This window comes from Myotis nattereri (genome assembly GCF_964212035.1).
Source record: "Myotis nattereri genome assembly, chromosome: 7".
Lineage (NCBI taxonomy): Eukaryota > Metazoa > Chordata > Mammalia > Chiroptera > Vespertilionidae > Myotis > Myotis nattereri.
In genome coordinates, this window is record NC_138082.1 from 89,406,679 (window position 1) to 89,428,579 (window position 21,901).

Genomic DNA, 21,901 nt, shown 5'->3' on the forward strand with positions numbered 1-21,901 from the left:
CATACTTATTTTGACTGAAGTGGCACAGAGGGCAGGTGCCATGTTCACGCACATGAACGCACTGGAGCCCAGCACCTTGTATCCACACTGTGAATGCACCCGAGACAGAAACTGTCAGATCAAGGACATGGAGCTGTGTGGCACCCAGAACAGGTGTGTGGGTTAAAGAATCTGCTGAGACAGCATGGAGCCTGGGCCCTTCAGCCCTGCACCGGGCAGGAGCTACACCTGCTTTCCCTGTGTGAGTGGATCAGCACCGTAGTCTTCTTAGCAGAACCTAAGGGACCATTTGAATCGCCTGGGGCAGGAACCACCTCAGGCCATTTTTCTTCCCTCTTCCTTCACTTGTTGGTTAATCTTCTCCAGCTGCCAGGGAGTTTAAAGCCCTTCATCCTATCAATGGATTTCTGCCAATCTCTAACTTCCAGTTATTTTTAATAACTGCTCAGTCATTTTAGTGTTTCCAACATCTTTTCCAAAAAGCACCCCCAGCTGCCATAAACTGTGTTGTTTTAACAGTCTGAGTAACAATCTCCCCTTAGCTGTGGTTTATGCACCATTTCATTACCTGAAGACCTTTGAAAGTCAGAAAGGATGGAAACAACTCCCCCACATGGAAACATGGAGCCTCAGAAGAAGCCACGGTGGGAAGTGACCCAAGTCCCGGAGAACACTCACTGCCCGGCGGCCATACGGAGGGCGCCTGGGCCTGGCGCTGCAGTGCGGGCACCAGCCCTCCTGGCCGAGAGCGTTCAGCTCCATCTGCCACGCTGGCTCTCCCGCTTTCAGACCATTGATGTTGACATTAGCGTGGACTAACATTGAAACTCTAATATTAACTAAATAGCAAAGCGAGGTTTCATATTAATAATATGTTTGATTTTAGCTAAAACTAAAATTCAGGCTTTGTGTATTTATGCTTACAATGAGGATCATAAGTTAAAAATAGTTTGTAGTATTTCAGAGGTCTGATATAGTTTTATTTGGTGAGCCACATTAAGAAGACAAACATGCCTTTGACAGTAGATACAAAGGAAAAATAACACTGCAAGCAGGCCATCTTATTTCAATTCTTATTAAGGTGTGATGTTTTTCTATGTTCCCTCCACTGTGTGATGGGCATTGAAGTTATGCACCAATTATTATTTCTTCACCTTCCAGGCATATGAAAGGATGATAATTTCTGGTCCTGTAGGTAATTGAAGGGCAGCAGAATATGCCACCCCAAATATGCCAATTTGTAAAGGATCATTTATAGCTGAAGGCAATTAAGAAGCAAAGACTTAGAAAGTTCCTTGCTCTTCCCCTATTTTCCTAAAAGCAGGGCATGCATTTTCAAAAGTTCCTCCTCCTCTCCAAGAAGGAGCAAATGTAATCACCTGAGACAACTTCAGGACCTATCAGCCTGGAGGTGGCATCAGAGGGTTTATATAACTAACCTTACCAACTAGCCTTACCAACTAGCCTTACCAACTAGCCTTACCAGCTAGCGTTTATCTCCAGACTACTTTCCTTTGTCCTATCATTTCTCCACAAATGTACTGTGTTTTTGTTTGTGTATGTTTTGTTGTTGTTGTTAAAGACGCGATATAAGCTGGAGCCCTATGACACCTCTTTGAATTATCATAATTGTCCATGGGTCTCTCCCACGTGTACATGAAATATACATGCTAATCAACTTCTGTTCCTTTTTCTCTGTTAATCTGTCTTTCATTCCAAGGGTTTCAGCCAAGACCTCAGAAGTCTGAAGGAAAGTTATTTTTCTTCTACTACATATTTTATTCCACGAGTTGTAAGCAGGTGTGACCTGTGTCACTCCTAGACTGCAGCAGGTTGGGGGCACCTTTCTTCTTCTAAGGTGATACTTGAAACAAGAGCAACTCCATTACTCTGGGTCCACAGCAGGGAGGGGGGAGGGGAGACCTAGAGCAGAGCTCCTGGCCTACCCACAATGAATATCTAGCCTATTTGAAAAATAAACTCTTGTTTTAGTCATTAAGTTGTTCTGGCTTTACGTTGTTGTTGCAGTATAATTTAGCCTGTTGTGACTGATAAAGGAATGCTAAATATTGATTTTCAAAGTGATTTTTTGACCATACCCCCACATGCATTTACATGCCAAGAAGATTTTTTGAGGACCTACTTTGTACCCTTGCCAAGCAAGGCTCTGTGTATTCAAATGAATACAACTCAGTAGTTATTCTTGAATAATTCTCAGAGTTGGAGAATTCTCACTTGGAAAGGAATTTTAATTTCAATGCTACCATGGAGGAAACGCATGTCCTCTGTGCCTTTTAGCTGCCAACAAGTTGCCATCCCAGGGCTCCTACCACCACCCTACCTCCTCAGTTAAGAAGCCCCTGTGGGCGGCACTGTTGGAAATGGTGTGCCCACAATAATGGACTCCCGGTTTTCAACATCATCACTTGAGGCTCTTGAGGAGACTACTCAGGGTTATTTGTCTAAAATCATGTCTCCGTGGTTGAGAATCATTTTTACTCCATTAATGATGCAAAATGAGACAAAATACAGGATCCTGATTCAGAGATAATTCCCCAAAAGGTTGTTTGACCTTCCTTTCCTCCCTCCCTCCCTTCCTTCCTTCCTTCCTTCCTTCCTTCCTTCCTTCCTTCCTTCCTTCTTTCCTTCTTTCCTTCCTTCCTTTCTTCCTCATTTCCTCTCTCTTAATCCTCACAAGGTGGTTTCAGCAGCTACTCCACTATCCTGACATCTTATCATTTCTAAGCTCAATCAAACTATTCTGCTGAATACATGGATGGATTATTAGTGTCAGCAACTTCATTTCTAATTCTCTCTTTATCTGACTCCTTCTCCCTGTCTGGGATATTTTCCCAGAGAGAATTAGTTTTCTATTCTTGCAGGCATCTTATGAAATGATTAGCCAGATGGATTTTGGAATGACATCTGACTGTATCTATATAATGCAGGTTTACTAGGCAAAATCTAGTCACAGTCTGATTCAGTCCAAGGAAATTTTGTATAACTGGCATTAGGGCAGCTTGTGACAGGGCAGACTTAAGAAAATATTGCTTTTGTTTGTCCATGAAACAGAATTTAAATGTAGTAGCTTTTTGTTTGTTTGGGTTTTCTGTTTGTTTGCTTTTTTTTTTTTTTTTTAACTAGATGGGGGTGTATTTCTTTAGATGTGAATAGGGTCATGTGGTTATTATTGTACTTAACCTCTTTCAACCTCAGTTTGTTCATTAGTACTAACCTATACCGCATGAGATTATATGGATTAAAATGAGGTAGTTTTTTGTTTTTATAACTAGAGGCCCAGTGCACGAAATTCATGCACTTGAGTGTGTGTGTGTGGGGGGGGGGGGTGTCCCTCAGCCTGGTCTTCTTCCTCTCACAGTCCGGAAGCCTTCAGGGGATGTCCAACTGCTGGCTTAGGCCTTCTTCCAGCAGTTGGGCATCCTTTGCGCTGCTGCAGATGCAGGAGAGGCTCCCACCTCTGCTGCTGTGCTCGCCAACCATGAACCTGGCTTCTGGCTGAGCAGCACTCCCCCTGTGGGCGTACACTGACCACCAGGGGGCAGCTCCTGTGTTGAGCGGGATCAGGCTGAAGCTGGCTCTCTGACATCCCCCAAGGGGTCCCAAATTATGAGAGGGTGCAGACCAGGCTGAGGGAACCCCACTGGTGCATGATTGGGGCTGGGGGGGTGGGATGTGGGAGATTGGCCAAACAAGGAGGGACCATGGGAGGGCTCCAGGGCATGTCCATCTTGCTCAGTCCTGATCAGCTGGACCCCAGCAGCAACCTAACCTACCGGTCAGAGCGTCTGCCCCCTGGTGGTCAGTTCATGTTATAGTGAGCAGTTGAGCGGCCTCAGCATATCATTAGCTTATTACACTTTGATTGGTTGAACAAACAACCAGACACTTAGCATATTAGGCTTTTATTATATAGGATGTAGCTATCAAAAATTTTTAAAGTTCCCATGTAGATCACATTATATATCTATTGAATAATATTGTTTTAGCGGCTACTTTGTTTAACATAGCCAATCACTGTTATTTCCTTTCTAGTTCTATGACTTCTTGCTTCTTACCTCTTTTCTCTACCACTAACTAATTTTTTTTCTGCCATCTTTTCTGGACCCAGTCAGTTCTCTCTCTACAGCCACTTGGTCAAGTTCCTATCATGCCACCCTTCACTCAGTGGCAGTAGATGAGTTCACCACAGAAGCCTGCTGCCGAGCACCTGAGTCAGAGTGCCCCCCCCCCCATCCTGCCCTCCTTTCTTCCCACCTTCTCGGCCTCCTCCTCTGCAAGAAGCAGCAACAACTTAAGCTGTTTAGTTCCCAAATCCGTCTTCTCCTTACCCTCTGAGGGTGAATCACACTGGCCCACTCCATGCCTTTCCCACCACATTGACTCCTCTCTCTCCATCTGTGCCTTAAGGCAGTGATACCTTTCCTAGAAGATCCATGGTATTTACCCAAGAAAAGGTACCTCCTCCTTTCCTGAGCATTTTGCACCTCACTGACATGTAGGCGCCGTCTCTAATTCTGCCGACACTGACACAAGCTCCTTCAATGACAGTAGCCACTGTGTCAGCTCCATTTACTTATGCATCATGCTTCCTGGAAAAGCCTGGAAGGTCAGTGAAAATTTTGCAGATGAGAAAACATGACTCACAGATTCAAGTAATGACCTCACCATGGCTACCCAGCAAGAAAATGGCAGAGCAGGGAATTCAGTTATTTTTTTCTTCAGACCTTAAAACATTTCTACTGTGTCACACTAAGGTTATGGTTTAGCAATCCCTACACACATACAAGCACGGGCACGCACATGCATGCATACACACACACACACACACACACAAGCACATACATGCACCTACATGCATGTGGAGGAAGGCACACAGGAATGAAAACACTGTAATTCACCCGTTCCTTCCTCTCAGCAAAAAGGAGAGGACAGTGAACATTGTTTACAAAATCACCTCTGTCATTTCAAAAAATTTAGACAAACTGAGAAGTTAAACTTTAAAGCGTAAAAGTTTCCAAACATTTTTGTTCTTATGGATGCTATTATGTTATTTTTGTCATCCTCATTCTGAGAGATGGGGAAACTGAGGCCTAGAGATGTTGAATACCATATCTAAGATCACGTCGCCAATGCCTAGATTCCTAGTCCACGTCTTCACTGGCCTGGGTATGCGAGGGCTCAGGCGGGAGGAAGTCCCGCTGGGGAGCTGCCATAGCGCGGAGCCTTTGCAGACTGCTGGGCCTCGTCTGTGCAGCTGTCTTCCACGTCTAACTGAATGCGTTTACAAAGTAAATACTGTAATAGAGTCATAACTACTTACAGGTAAGAATGTGTTATTCTCATGATTCTTGGCTTGTAATGGCCTTGGGAAAGGTTCATACCTTCTCTGCACAACCAGTGTTTCCACAAGAAAGTATATTCTGAGACGACCAGGTGCATGAAGGTGTCAAAAAGCATCACCTACTATATAAATAAATTATCATATTTCATGGTCTTAAGAGTCTAAAAAAGTCTTTTTTTAAACCAAGCCCTCTAGTTCTTTACTGTGACAAGACAGGAAACCTGCACGTATTTCACCTCACTGAGCGTGGGTTAGTACAGAGTCGCGGCGCGTCAGGGAAGAAAGGGCAGTGGAGAGCAGCGACTATATATAACCTGCACGGATCAGAGCTGCGAGACGGGAGGCCCATAAAACGGAACTTTCTGAGGGTCAAGGAGGCGATGGTAGATGATCCAGGAGCGGGTGGGCAGCCCCCTCCCAGCCCCCCTCTACCCCACCTCCCACTCTGTGGCGCGCTTTCTCCCAGCAGGAGACTGTGCTGCAGGCTTAGCCCCAGGCGCTGTTGTACCAGGGTCCTCTGGCATAGGGATAGGAGTGGTACTTCCTATTAATCGAGGAGGGATCTCCCATGCATTCAATAACCACTTGCTAAATGTCTGCGAGGTGCCAGGTGCTATTCTAGGCATTATGGGACAAAATGCTGAGCAAGACAAAGAAAGCTCCTCTTTCATGGAGCTCACGTTCTAATGGAGGTAGACAGTAAAAAATAAACGAATTGGAAGAAAGCAACAAGAAAGAGGTTGGTAGTAACAACCTCTTTGCAGAATATTAAAATGGGACGAGGTGATGAAGTGGGATGGACTGGAGACTTTAGTTGTAGGTAAATGTAAGTTGAGAGAGAAGCATAGGAAGTGGAATGAAACCTGAGTAGAGAGAGCGGCTGGTGCAACACCAGGTGGGGAGAACCGTGGCAAGGATCAGGATGCAGGGGAAGGGCCCGCTTAGCAGCAGTTGGAGATGAGAACCCTCAGAGCTCTGGGTTCCCCCTCACAGGTAGGGGAGGGCTTGAAGCCGGGGCCCAGAATCTCGTTTTGGAAAGATGGTCACTTGGCTGTGTGAGATGTGAACTGTGGGGGGTGGGGTCAAGGCTGGAAAGGAGAGGGAGCAGGGCCCGGATGCCCTTGTCCAGTCAGGAGGCGAGGAGCTGTGACTTCAGGCAGAAGCAGTGAAATGGGCAGAAGAGGCTGGAGCCAAAGTCCGCCTGGTGGATGGATTTGGTGTGTGTGTGCTGCCTGGGAACTGAGATGGGAAGGAGCAATGAGTCCCGCGCTTTCACCTTAAGAAACTAGGTAGATGATGGCACCAGTCATTGCGATGAGAACATAGATGGGTGGATTAGAGCTGGGTAGGGGACATGGATTTAGCTCTCAACAGCACTCTGAGGTAGGGAACTGCAGTGTAGAAAGTAAGTACGTAGGCCCATAGACCAACAAGAGGCAAGTCCCAAGGTAGAACTCTTTCACCACCAGACATGACAGGGGGTAAAATAACAGGTGTGCCCTGAATGTCTACTACATGCAGCACACGGCATCTGCCGTTATATGCTACAGATCAGGAAACTGAGGCTCAGAAGACCTAGGTAACTTATTCAGGATTTCACAGCTAGTAAGTAAAGTTTAATATCAGGTTCATGATTCCAAAATCCATGTTTTTCCATGTTGTTTCCGCTGCACTGCAGGTTAGAACTAGAAAACAGGGTTCTGCCTCCCACAAGCACGTGAGATGAAGTGGGCGTGGCCTTTCACACGGAGGTGAGGAAATTAGAACACAGCTCACCCAAGATCTGCACGTGGCTTTGGGGGCAATCCTCATTGATTAGTTAAGTAGCTCATGGTCTGAACAGCAATTCATTTGCAGCCAGACACCTGTTCTGTCATAAACTTTGTGGACAGTTTTATTTTCCTCAGATACACACCCAGTTCTTCAGCTTCGTTACGGTATATGTTTTCTTTATAAAACCCACCTCTGATTTTGACTCAAAGGTAGCAGTGGGGACATTATGAGGAACGGTGGCTTTCACGTGCAGCGAAGTGCACTGCCTTGAGTCACGCGATGGTCTCTATGTTCTTAAGTCCTTTGGTAAACTCCTATAACTGCATTAGAGCAGGTTACTTTGAGGGCAACGGCAGTCCCTGGAAGGTGAAAAATGGAGAGTCAGACATGAATTAGCTCTGACCTGGGTTTGGCTCCTGATGCTGCCCTCTTTTGCTGTATTTTCTTTGGTTAGTTGATTATCCCTGAAAATTTTTGAAAATAAGGTAGTTTATGGACTCGAGTTTCCCTCGCTTTGAAGGTGACCGCTGTGGCTCATCTGTCCCTTGTTGCCTGTTTTAAGCCAAGGAATTTAAAGGTGGTTTATTAAATAGGAGCTGATGACCAGACCAAGATGCGCTTTTTCTTCGGACACCTGCACCCCCCCTTGCATGGTTCCCTTCTCTCCGGGCGGCCTTTCTTCTTCCTCTGCACATTATTTAGGAATGAGGTGGAGGTTAAAGCCAGAGGCATTCCTTTGAAACTGGTCTCTAGCACTCAGCAGCTATGACCTTGGGGAAACACCTTATTTCTTAGCACCTCCCCTTCCATCAATAAGCAGAGAGTGATAATGCACATGCCATAAGATCACTGAGAGGATTAAATAAAATAACCTTTGAAATGTCTGAAGAGAAAAGGTGCTCAGAAGCTTAGAGACAATGGCAGTAGTGGCAGTGGTGATCAAAAAGGTGCATTCTAGGAACCATGAGTGTCTTGATAGAGTTTACAGTACATAAAGGGGAAATGCCCTTTAAATCAAGGTATTTCACGTACTGCCCCAGTATTTGCTGTGCAGATGTCACGGCATACGTTTGAGCTTCTGATTATGCTGGTCCCATGACAAAATGGGTTTCAATAGCATGGTGGCAGGTGGTGTGCTGAACGGAGGATGGGCTTCCAGTCAGTTCTATCCGCATGCTCTGTGTCTGTGTGCATGTGGAAGGGCGGAAAGAGGGCAGTTAGAAAGCAATGAGGGAGGGAGGGAGGAAGGAGAGGGAGTGGGGAAGAAGAGGAGAGGAATGAGGAGGAAGGAGGGAGGGGATGGAGAAAGAGAGAATGGGGCAGAGGGGGTTCACCAGGGATAGGCAGTAACCTAAAATACCTACGTGCTTAGCATATTGCAAATACCTGCTTTAGCCTGACATAAGCAGACATTAGCTCTGGGCTTTGCAATAGAAGAGAAAGAGAAATCCCTTGTTCCAGTGACTCCCTTGCACACTTACAATAAAATCCAATCGTCAGCCTTGCATGGCCTGGTCTCTGGGCACCCCAACGTCCTTTTCCTGTTACCCTTTTTCCCTCTTCCCTCTCACAAGCTGCACTGACCTGGTGCTGATGCTCAGCCTGAAGTCCTCAGTCCCAGATTTCACAGGCCCCACCCGTCCCTTAACCAGGACTCTGGTGGCAGTGGCAGGACCCCTCGCAGCCAAGAGCACCTTTCCTACCTGCCTGTCTGCAAGAGAACTCCCACTATGGTCACACTCAGGCCCCTGATGTGTCTTCACTTTTCTGTCTCACACTTTCCATGAACTGATGATGTGTAAATTGGCATTTGCATGTCTGTACATGTATGTGAATATGTATGCATGCCCATGTGTGCAAACATGTGTGCATGTGCGTATATAACTGCATGCATGTGCGTAAATTTGTGGTGTGTGTATGCTTGGTGTGCATATGTGTACTAGCATGTGTGTGTATGCATGTGTGTGCAAATATGTGGTGTATGTGCATGCTTGTGTGTGTTTGGTTTGTTTCTGTCATCCCTACTACAAGCATGTGGACAGGAACTGTTTTTTTTCTTCATTGTTTCATTTCACCAGCCAGAAAAGTTCGTGGCACACGATAAAGAATCAATAATACTTATTGTATGAAAGGAAATGTAATCATCTGTTAATGGATGAAGTATTGGGCACAAAGTGTTTTACGTTTAGTAATCCCCAGAGAACCTTGAAGTGTTACTTCTTCTTTATCAGCAATGTGACTATTCTGTATCACAATTTCTTACTGAGATTTCTAAACATAATGATTAGTTTTGTGCACATGGAACCTGAGGGTCTATACACATGAGGGCATTCATATGTCTATTTGGGAATACAAAGAGTATATGATGAGTATAGGTGCCGATGCACAATGTTATTATACAACATAGACTCTATAATATGTACTAGTAAACATGGTGTTTGTATATTCAGACATATATGTTTATTTAGAACAGTGATTCCCAACCTTGTTTTGGCCATGCCCCACTTAAGCATCTCTAAAATTCTGATTCCCTCCCTGTTACATCTAATTATTTTTTTAAAAATACATTTTATTCATTTTTTACAGAGAAGAAGGGATAGGGATAGAGAGTTAGAAACATCGATGAGAGAGAAACATCGATCAGCTGCCTCCTACACACAACCTACTGGGGATGTGCCTGCAACCAAGGTACATGCCCTTGATTGGAATCGAACCCGGGACCCTTCAGTCTGCAAGCCGACACTCTATCCACTGAGCCAAACAGGTTAGGGCACATCTAATTCTTATTCAGAAAGTGAACTCCTATCAGCCTAATAGGCCATTAACTTGGTCTAAACAAGCTTTGAAAGAATATGGCATCCATGAAAGAGAAAAATAAAAGAACAAAAGGACAGTTGAAGTACTGAGGAAGAAATCACTAAAAATTGTTAAAATAATAATATGAAGTGATATGAAAAAATAGCAAATAACATTTCAAAACATAATGGAGAACTGAAATTCATAAATATGTCACAAAATATACTTATATATTGTATATGAGGCCCCTAGAACCATAAGAAATGCAAAAAATTCACTGTTAATAACTCATTCTCAAATTTCCCCCCTTAAAAGTCAAATTGCCCCTCTTAAAAGTCAAATTTCCCCCTGTGGGGAACCACTGATTTAGAGTCTAAATTACTATATACCACATATTAGCATATGTAGCCAATAGCTAATTTGCTATATGCTCACTAAACTATCATCAGTTAAAGAGGAAAATTGAGAATTATAGAATACTTTAAAGGAAATAGGATTTTCCTTTTTTCAACATAAGTAGGGGAAGCAGTTGACTCCAGGTGGAAACCACTCAAATGCTGCATCAGGAAATGAGTGGAATAACTGAACGGCCTAGACTACAGCAGTGGTTCTCAACCTTGGCTGCACATTAGAATCACCTGGGAATCTTTTTAAAATCCTGATTTCTGGGCCTCATCCTCTGGAAATTCTGTTTCTTTGCTATGAGGTGGGGCCACAACATTAGTAACAAAGAAACAGAATTTCCGGAGGATGAGGCCCAGAAATCAGGATTTTAAAAAGATTCCCAGGTGATTCTAATGTGCAGCCCAGGTTGAGAACCACTGGCCTAGAGGCAGGGAAAGGGGGCTGGAAGTGCACTGATCCTTAGTTCTATGGATGAACTTGAACAGCCCAAGTGGCAAACTTGTTCGCATGACTGACCCGAAGTAAACTCGGCCAGGCTCTCCAGCAGCTATGGGCTTCAGATCAAGGTGTCTCCTTGTAACAGCATTGACCTCTTACCTCTGATCCGGGAGCTCAGAGCTGGATGGGGGAGGGTTCCCAACCCGCCTCTCAGTGCACAGTGCGGGGGTGTAAAAGTGCATCCACCCAATCCTCACACCAGAAAGAAATCGCACAAGAGGATGCTGGGCACCAAGGAGACTCTCCATTGCGGCACAACCACATAATGAAAGACTCTGTTGTTAATGAGCATTTGGCATAAAGTCATAGTTATTGATATGGAACAGTATTTGTACAGTGTGTCTGTGTGTGTGTGTGTGAGAGAGAGAGAGAGAGAGAGAGAGAGAGAGAGAGAGAGAGAGAGAGAGAAATTCAGAGAGTAAAACAATATCACAGGCTCCCGCTTGGGCAGATAAGGGGATGCTTGCTCAGCTCTTCCAGACTGAGGGCCAGGTAAGGCGAAGTGGGTCTCCACCATCTCCCCTCTGCTCCCTGGTCTTCCAGGGTAAGCGCTTGGCTTTAATGAGGGGGATTAGTACAGTGTTCCTGCATGTATGTGCCTGTTATGAACTGATTGAGTCCCGCCCAAATCCATTCACAGGGTTGAAACCCTGCCCCTCAGTGTGATGGTCTTAGGAGGTGGGGGTCTTGGGGAGGTGGTGGAGCCCTCAGTGTGATGGTATTAGGAGGTGGGGGTCTTAGGGAGGTGGTGGAGCCCTCAGTGTGATGGTATTAGGAGGTGGGGGTCTTGGGGAGGTGGTGGAGCCCTCAGTGTGATGGTATTAAGAGGTGGGGGTCTTGGGGAGGGGGTGGAGCCCTCAGAAACGGGATCAGTGCAGGTTCACTCTCCTTAGTCCTGCCATGTGAGGACATGAAGAAAAGTAGCTGTGTGACCAGGAGAGGCCCTGACCAGAACCCTGACTTTAGGGACTGGCCAGTCTGTGGACTGGTGATAGGAGCGCCCTTAGGCCAGTGCCCTGGCTCTGGGATCCCTGTGTACACTATTGGCTGCCTCATGCCTATGAGGTGAGCACACCTGGGCTGGCCTTTAGTTGTGACGGTTGAGAGGCTGGGGCCATGTCGCTAGGAGGCACTCTATCAGCAGCACCACCTCACCCAGTGCCACAAGCACTGCAGGTGGAGGCCCAGGGGCCCCTTAGGCTCTGGCCCACACTGAGCTTTTCAAGCCAGCTCACCAGGAGGACACAGACACTAGGAGCATGCCCACTGTCCTCCTTCCTCTACCTCCTTTGACTCAGACCCATGGGGGAAGGGAGGATTAATGAACACCTTCAAACCCCGACACACATACAGTGTGTTCCAACTGTGCTTTTGTGCATATCCATGTGGCCAAACATCTGGAAGGATACACACCAAATACAACATCCGTGTGCTCTGGGGGGTGAGATTATTGTCTCGCATGAGTTATGATCAGTATAACCATTCTATTTACACATTAAAATAAGGATAGCCTCTCCCTGAGCTTGTTTCCCATCCTGGCACCAGTCTGGGGCCTTCCCTCTGGGCTGGAGGCTGTGCGCAAGGAAAGAAACAGGGCCCCCGGGTCTGCTGGCCCCGCACCGTGGTGGGAGCACAGGCTCCCTTCTGTCCATCTTCCTGCTGCCTCTGCCGCTCAGGTTCTGAGGCAAATGGTTTGGCGGTGAAACCAGACGTTTAGTGACTTGCACAGTCACATAACTAGAAAGAGGAGGCATGACTTCACTCCCAGCATGGCCTGCTCCCAAACCACGCCCCTCTTGCTCAATGTACACGTCAAGTAAAAGGCAGTGACGGCAGAAAAATAAAACACGCAGGACGTCAGCGGGTGGCCACACGGACGGCACAGAACGCAGATGCTGGAGGACATCCCAGAGTCACAGCAACATGCTCACCTCCTCCCTACATCCGCCAAACCCAACCTGGGAAACCTGGGACCAACACCCTACAGAGGGGGCGCCGGGTGCTGAGACACAGGGAGAGGGACAGGGACTGAGGCCTGGGAAAGGGCCCGGTACCATGCTCCGACCTCAGCCTGCGTGCTCCGTGCACCCACCGCCCTGCAGTAACTGATTTTCCCAGTGATGGTACTGAGTCATCAAGAAAAGGTTACATTTTATATTCGGAATTATCTGCTTAAGAAGGCAAGGCAGCATGTAATCTATTTGAAAAAGATTTTCACTTCAAATAGTTAGAAACTCCTTTAAAGATTTCTGGTGCTTAAAGGAATAAGAAATAGTTATCTGGAAAACTCATTCACGTGGAACAAGGTGTCCCCTAAAGATTCTTGATCAGGGCGGCTGTGGGTCACATTTAGTGAGGGGCACAGGCTTTCTCCTTTTTGACATTTCAGGGTCTAGTTTTCCCAGGCCTTTCACCATTCCCAACTTCCAAGCACTGGGCTCTAAATTACATGACGCTAAAGATTCTGACACACTTTTTTGGCCACCTCACATCCCCATGGTGGGCAGCCTCCCCCCCCCCCCCTGCCCCAGCTCTCCCCCCCGCCTCCCCCTCCCACACACACACACACTGCAACTAAACAAATGATGAGCTATGTTTACAAAACTGACGATTCCCAGGGTGGGCATAATCTTGGCCAAGCCCACCTGACATTTTGCGACATGCCTGGGTGTTTTTGTAAGCAATTCTAGGAAATTTCTGTTTGGTTTTGTTCTTTGTTCTTGCAAGCATGTTAATGACAAAATCAACTATCCACTCTAAAAAATAACCATCAAAAAAGATTAAAAAATAGGGTTTATCTAATTTTTTTTTCTGAAATCAAGTGTTATTTTTATAAAATGCATTTCCAGAGGCCTCCGCGTTTCAGGCAGCACACAGGACCTGCTACCCACCGGGCTCATTGTTTCGCACTGAGCCCCAACGCTTTGCCCCCAGACACCACTCCTTGCTCTTGGGGAATGTGCAGAGCCCCTGTTGCCTTCCCATATGCTGTCGCCTGCACGTTTTTATGTCTGGCTCCATTGCTCACTTCAAGTGCCATTGCTCTCAAGGCCCTTTTCATGGTCACTGCTGTGGCAGGGTGGGTGTGGCCGCCCTTCCCTTTGGGAGATGGGGAGAGACCTTCAGAGGCCATGGAACTTGCTCCCGGCCCACCCTGGGCATCAGTAGGTGGTCCATCACAGTCCTCTCCCGGCAGCCTTTCCCTCCCGGCTCAGTGCAGCTTCCTTGTGGGCAAACACCCACCTCTGTGATATTCCAGGTTATGTAGCCCTTCTGCCGCTGTGGTCACCCTGCATGGCCAACCAGAGCAGGGGGCCTGCGAGCTTTACCTGGCGTGTTGAGCAGGCGGGACCTCCTGCAGTAGTAGGCCACCTCCTGCTCACAGTGCTCCGAGCTGTCGATCACGGCCTCCAGCTGCCCCAGGCTGCCCCCGTAGTCCAAGGCCATGGAGTAGGGCTTCTCGGGGCTGGCGCCCTGCACACGGGTCAGCTCTGTGTTGTTGTGCTGCACCGACGTCCAGATCTTGTCCTCTGCCCAGAAAACACAGCCCAAGGAAGGAGGGTTAGAAGAAAGTTCAGAAAAGGATCACACTGGAAAAAAGAGGCTGGTGCAGGCCATGTGATGGCGGTTCCCCAGGGGGCCATGATCACCACCGGCTGCTCTGCTCATGCCCAGGGTTTGACCAGAGAATTTTTGCTCCTCACAGAGCTCCACTAGGGGAGAAAGCAGGTTAGTAATCTTAAGAGCTGCTGTTTTGGAGCTGATTCCACAGGCTGCAAGCTAAGCATTTAATCCCGTTATCTCATTTAAAATCAATGCTACTTAAATCCGAAGGGAGCCGACATGGCCAGGTCAGAAGTGGGGGAAATGCAATGAAGAGACTCAGGCAGCTTGCTCAGGATGGCAGATAGTGACGATGCAGGAACTGGAACCCGGGTGTGAGTCCCCCAAAGCCCTCCTCCATCTACTGGCACACCCCCCCTTCACAAGAGAAACACTAGCACCCGTGGTTATCACAGAAACCACACGTTCCAGGGGAAATAAGACCTACACACAGAGTCTCTGTAAAACACAGTTAACAAGGATAGAATTTGGCAATCCCCATTGAATTCCAAGGCACTTCACTGCAGGTTTTTTATGTTATTATTATTCATCCTGTTTGTCAAAAGTATTTGCGGAGGCTTACAGGAAAAGAACATGCAGGGGCGAAGACCTTTAAGTCAGGGACCTTTAAAACATGCATTCCCCAGAACAGGGAAAATGAAAGGCTAGGAGAGAGGGGAGGGATGTGAGTGTTAGAAACTGGGAGGCCTGTATGTGAAACCTCTCTCTGCTGAGAACAAGCTTAGACAAGTCACCTCACTATGGGGGGGGGGGGGGCGGGGGTCAGTGTTATCATCAGTAAAAAAAATAAAAATATAAAAATATAAGCACAGCAAAACCATCCCCCCTGTGGCAGGGCAGTTACTGTGGAATAACAACCCAAAATATAAAGTTTCAAGACACTATCTGGCAGGCATCAGACATTCTGTAACAATAACTTAGGGCAAAGCCTTTACTGTGATGGGGGTTGAATTTAATTCTGAAGCTGCTTATGGATGAAGCCAAGGAGGAAAGGGGACACCTCGGGAAGCTTTCGTCATCTGAGCTTCTTTACCACCGTGACATCATTCCTCTTCCTCGGTTCTCAGGGCTGGAGAGGAGCCCCACGTAGACGCCCGTGGCTCCCTCACCCTCACCTCCTCAGTCTTGCAAATGCGCAAGCCAAGGTCTAAGAAGTAAAAATGCTCCGAGGCCTATGGGACAAGAATGATGAGCACGCACACTGCGCGCAGCCACCATTGATTAGCACACTAAGAGGCAAGATTGTGACTGGGGATAAGTAATTTTACCGCCTTGCCTGTTAGGGTCAACAAAATAGGGGGAGGAAAGGGAAAAAGAGTTTGAGTTTGGTTTCAATGATCTCTAAAGTATTTTCCAGCTCTAAAAAAGGACGCATTTCTTGGAGCATAAAGTTAAACTGTGCTCAAACATTCCAATTCATCTTAAGACTGTTTCCTAAGCCAGCCCACTAATAACCCACATGTCTCCAATGTTTAACAGACAGAATTACATTTTCTAAAAAGTCAAAAAAAAAAATATCAGAATGAAGGATTTTGACTTCGAAAGTAAAATTAGTACATGATTCAGATTGGTAGAAATAATAATGTTACACAATTAATAAAAATCTTTAAAATTTCAATATAGATAAATGCTGACAAAATAATTAAATATAAGTAATTTCTTAATAATGCATCGCTGTAGAGCAGCGGTTCTCAACCTGTGGGTCGCGACCCCTTTGGCGGCCGAACGACCCTTTCACAGGGGTCGCCTAAGACCATCCTGCATATCAGATATTTGCATTATGATTCATAACAGTAGCAACATTACAGTTATGAAGTAGCAACGAAAATAATTTTATGGTTGGGTCACAACATGAGGAACTGTATTTAAAGGGCCAGAAGGTTGAGAACCACTGCTGTAGAGCGACAAAGAAAGACGGACAGTTTTTAAATGTCCAAGGTGCTTAGAAGCAGAAGAGGGAAACCAAGTCCAATAATAGAGATGGTGTGTCGCTGCCTCATACTAGAACATTCTACAATATATTGTTACCTCTATATTTTTACCTATGTCTATACAGATATAAAGATGTAGATATGCAGATATATGAATGCTCAGAGAGAGAGAGAAGTAAATGTGTCCCCAATTGTACTGTGTCCAATCTGTCTCATTTCAAAAGTGATCCACATAGCATCATTAAGTCATATGGATTTAGATTTCCCTTCCAATGAACACAGACTTTCATATCTGTATATTCATTCACCTGATTGTTCATACATCCATTAATTGATTTGCTTATTCATTTAATCATTGACTCACTTTGCCAAAATCATATTCTATCTTTGGCAAGATGGAAAAGGAAGCTGTCAGACAATCTTTCATCTTAAAGTCACTACTATTGCCAACTCTGCCTCGGGACCCTGAGGGTGAATTGAAGTTTTAATAATTCAGCTATTGGCACTTATTGGCATATGCAATATTCAGGAGATGCAAAGGGACACTAAGAGCTTCAAAACACTCCCCACAATTCCCTTAGATGTCACAAGCCCCCACTGCAAACACAGCGGGAGCGATAGGAAGATAGCGATTACTGGAAACTTTGGTCTCGTTGTTGCCTTTCCTTTCAAAGATACCCTTGTCCTCTGACTACATTTCCCCTGGGAGATAGCAGAGTAAAGACTGAAAGCAAATGGGTAAATTGGTATTATTCCCCCTCTCCTGCCAAGTCATTGGCAGTAGTGTAGGTTAAGCCCTGACCTGGACACAATAGTAAAGGCCAGTGGATGGTGGCCCTCGTGAGAGCCTCCATGGGCCAGCTCCTGCTCCCTGCTTTAGGGCGGGTACTGTGGTTTCGCCTGGGGAAGGTCCATGTGAAGTCAGCTCTGAAGGGTTTTCAAACAAGTAAAATTTGTTCTAAACAGCCCATTACGTGGATGCAGGGGATGCATTCACGAACCCACACATGCTTGTACTAAAACATGGCTCTGGAAGCTAAGTATTCAAGGTGGTTCTTTGGTCCATGGGTGGGCGAAGGTTAGTGTATGTGGTCAGGCTCTGGAGTCAGAAGATCTGGATTGGCATGCAAGGCTTAGCAACCTTGTCAAATGATTACTTCTCTAAAGTTCAGTTTCCTCTTCAGTAACATCTGAAAAGCAGCAATGAGGCCGACTATACAGGGTTGTTGTAAAGATGAAGTGAGGGGGTTTATGCAAGGAGGCCCATTATTCACCAAATGAACGGCATTCCACAGAAATCTATGCTGCCCATCATACATAAAGGCATCGGTGTCTCACAGGTGGCCGGTGCTGCTATTATTAGCAACAGCATCCAGGAGAGGGCAAGCGGAGAGTGGCCTCAGGTAGTTCTCAGGATGGTGTGCAGGTTCTTTCCCAGAGCATAAGGTAAGAGATGCCTTATGGGGAGAGAAGATAAACTCTGCCCAACCTTCCCTCCCCAAATCCATCGAAATTCATGAGTAAAACACACCCATTTCAAAAGACCCAGAACAGGAATTGCTTTATTTTTGAAGTTTTGGGAACGTCACACGATTCAACCTACAAAGATTGCCTATAACTCGAGAAAGTCCAATTTCATGTAGGGAATGAGGGTGAATCATCTATGCTGAGACTGGAAACGCATTATAAAGTCCTCCAGGCTCCAAACACCAGCCTCTGCTGGCCTGCCTCCAGCACAAGACCCCAGCACAGGGTGTGTCACAGTCTCCGGGCTGCAAGGTGTGCTGAGACAGCCTGCACTGTGGACACATCCATTCCTTAGAACCTGGGCTCTGCTGCATGCCAGCTGGGAGATGCTGAGCAAGTTACATATCCACCTCCGGTTTCCTTCTTGGAAAGCAGGGCTTGTAATATCATTTTAATGAAAATCCTATATAATAAAAGCCTAATATGCTAAGTGTCCGGTCATCCGGTCATCTGTTCAACTTTTCAAAGCGGTTGAGAACCACTGCTGTAAAGGGACAAAGAATGATGGACAGTTTTGAAATGCCCAAGGTGCTTAGAAGCAGAAGAGGGAAACCAAGTCCAATAATAGATGGCGTGTTGCTGCCTCATACTAGAACATTCTACAATATATTGTTACCTCTATAGTTTTACCTATGTCTATACAGATATAAAGATGTAGCTATGCAGATATATGAATGCTCAGAGAGAGAGAGAAGTAAATGTGTCCCCAATTGTACTGTGTCCAATCTGTCTCATTTCAAAAGTGATCCACATAGCATCATTAAGTCATATGGTAATAATATGCTAAGGCTGCTCAACCACTCTCTATGATGTGCACTGACCACCAGGGGCAGACACTCTGACCAGTAGGTTAGCTTGCTTGCTGCCAGGGTCCAGCCGATTGGGACTGAGAGAGCTGGACTGGACATGCCCTGGAGCTTTCCCATGGTCCCTCCCCAGCTGGCCAATCTCCTGCATCCCTCCCTGGCCCCGATCGTGCACTGGTGGGGTTCCTCAGCCTGGCCTGCACCCTCTCACAATCTGGACCCCTCAGAAGATGTTGGAGACCCAGTTTTGGCTCGATCCCACAGACCAGGCTGAGGGACCCCACTGGTGCACTAATTTGTGCACTGGGTCTCTAGTAGTATTATAATGTTTTATAATATTAAAACTATATGTTCTACATGGACACATAATAAGTTGTTCAACATGCAAAAGAGTTAAGAATTGATACATTAGAACTTTTTCTTTATTGCATTAGAACGAAGATCTCAACTTCATTCCCTGGAGAGTTGGAGTTGGGATCTCATCTGGCAAATGAGGTTAAAAAGCAGGATGGAGTGCAGTTCCTTGTACTATAGTTGCTGCTGTACATGATGAATTATTACCATCTGTTCAATTATCTTTTCACTCGGAAATAGCCTCATGTCTGTCTGTATTTATTGATGTCCTTTACATCTCCTGAAATTTCATCAGCAGAATATGTTGTTTAATTTTTATGAACCCAGAAACCTGAAAAAAAGACATTGATACTCCCATTTTGCTATCTGTTCATCCCCTATCATTCATTCTGTTAGGGGCAGAAATAGAATATTGGGGACCAGCTAGAATTGTAAGAGATATTAATCATCCTCTGTTAACCGTGATTGTTTTATTCTGATTAAAGAAGGCACATTCTACCCTATCTGGAAATGCATCCTTTCCTCCCATCAGGAGCTGCCTGTTATCATGGAAAGATTAACCTTGTTGCAGAAACCAGGATTGCCAGCCCTTTGAAGACCCCCAGCCCTTTGCATATCACAGGCCTTTGCAAATCTCCAGACCTGCAAACTGCCCATTTGGATACCTTTTGTCTACATTCCCTTGTAATCTTTGTCCTTCTATCCAATATAAGCAGCTGGCTTATGTTGGGGTGCAGAGCAGATTTTTGTGGGTGATCTGCTGCTCTCTCACACAACTGGCAGTGTTAGGATAAACACTCAGATGATTCAACCTCGTCTCTGCTCAATTTCCTCAAGTAGTGACTGGCTGCATGGACCCATTATTTTTCTGGTTATAATTCTGCTGTTTACCAACAATCAAGCCCAGCTCTCTACCTGCTCAAAAGAACACAGGTATGGAGTCATCCAGGACACATTTTCTGCTCAATAGCAAAAAGCATTTTGAAATTTTGAACTAGAAAGAATCTGTTCAGTTCACTAAGTATCTCAGTTAGTCTAACGAAATAGTTATTATACATTTAAAATATTTGCTTTTTCCCTCCAATATGTGTTTTGCATGTATTTTCTCCCATTTCATAGGCTGTCTTTCCATTATATTAGTTGTGCAGAAGCTTTTTTTGTTGGATGTGGTCCCACTTGTTGACTTTTGCTTTTGTTACTTGTATTTTTGGTGTCATATCCAAAAAATTATCAGTAACACTGATGTCAAGGAGCTTCTTCTCAATGTTTTTTCTTGGGAGTTTTATGGTATCTGGTCTTATGTTTAAGTTTCTAGTCCATTTGGAATTAATTTTTCTGTGAGTGGTGTAAGATAGAAGTCTAATTTCATTTTTTTCTGTATGTGGTTATCCAGTTTTCCAACACCATTTATTGAAGAAACTTTTATTTCTCCATTGGGTATCCTTTGCACCCATGTTAAATATGAGTGGGCTGTAGTGCCAGGGTTTATTTCTGGGCTCTCTATCTGTTCCATTGGTCTGTATATCTATTTTATACCAGTGCCATGCTGTTTAATAACTACAGCTTTAGGGAAATGGAAAGATGTTGTTTAAAGCCACAAGCTTGTAAATAAATGCATTCTGGAGATCTAATACAAGCTTAGTGCTTAGTTCACACTTTCATATTATAAACTTCAAAACAAATTGCTAAGAGACTAGATCTTATTCTTCACAAAAAGTATGATAATCACATGATATGCTAGCGATGTTCACTAACACCATTGCAGTGGTAATATTGCAATATATAAATGTATGAAATCAACACACTGAACACCTTAAGCAATGTTATACGTCAAAAACATCTCACTACATTTTTAAAAATAAAAATAAAAATAAAATATTTGCTTTTTAAGAGCATCAGTTAGCCATGATGATCATTCACTGGCATAAAGGAGAATGAGCTCTTGACCATGCACCACACCCCCTAGCACGCCGCCTTTACAAGTAAAGGAACTGCAGGCCATAGGCTAACAAACAGCATGTGTGATAAAGTTCCAATGCATCATTTCAAATGCATTTTGATCAAGTTACATAGCCACCTCCGGTTTCCTTCTTGGAAAGCAGGGCTTGTAATATCATTTTAATGAAAATCCTATATAATAAAAGCCTAATATGCTAAGTGTCCGGTCAGCCAGTCGTCTGTTCAACCTATCAAAGCGTAATTTGCTAATAATATGCTAAGGTTGCTCAATGGCTCTTGAGCAGTTAAAAGTTTTACATTAACTTTTTACTGTAAAAGTTAAAAAGTTAACAATACATTGTTATGCAGATTAGTAAAGCATTCTTCTAATTGCACTGTGAATTTAGCTTTCAAGTCTATTCCCATAAAGCTATTAGGTCTCCCAAGATGTAAAACGTATCATGCATTCCTCTGTTCAAAGTTATGCTCAGTTAGTGCCCTGCTTGCCACTAGCATACATACCCAGGACCATATGCACGGCTGAGCTCCAGTGCACACATCAGTGTGTACACAAGAATGACAAACATCTGGCACTGTTATAAGTACTCTCGAGCTCATGAGTGATGGGGCTACTAGAGATCTGATGAGGGAAAGGTTGCGTGGGGCTGATAGAGAAGCCTGTCCAGTGGATACTGTGCCTTTTTCTCCTTGAAAATGGACTATAGAAGGACGGGGGTCTCTATCCTGTGGCCAAGGAGCCTGGCCTAGCATTGGGTGCCTGTAGCTCTTCAGGAAATCTTGTCAAGTGAGGAGGTTAGTCAATCACTATCATCTATATTCTGCTAGGTCTTTCCTCCAGCATTTCCAAAGCAGCTCTTTTATACATT

General features: G+C 45.2%; 1 protein-coding gene across 1 annotated transcript in view; it reads right to left on the reverse strand.

Moving 5' to 3' along the window:
* The window catches only part of CNTNAP5 (contactin associated protein family member 5), an 865,111-nt gene that overhangs the window by 274,217 nt on the left and 568,993 nt on the right, over positions 1-21,901 (reverse strand). The window contains 1 exon segment of the mRNA XM_081095918.1: positions 14,164-14,364. Coding sequence (XP_080952044.1) covers positions 14,164-14,364 — 201 coding nt within the window.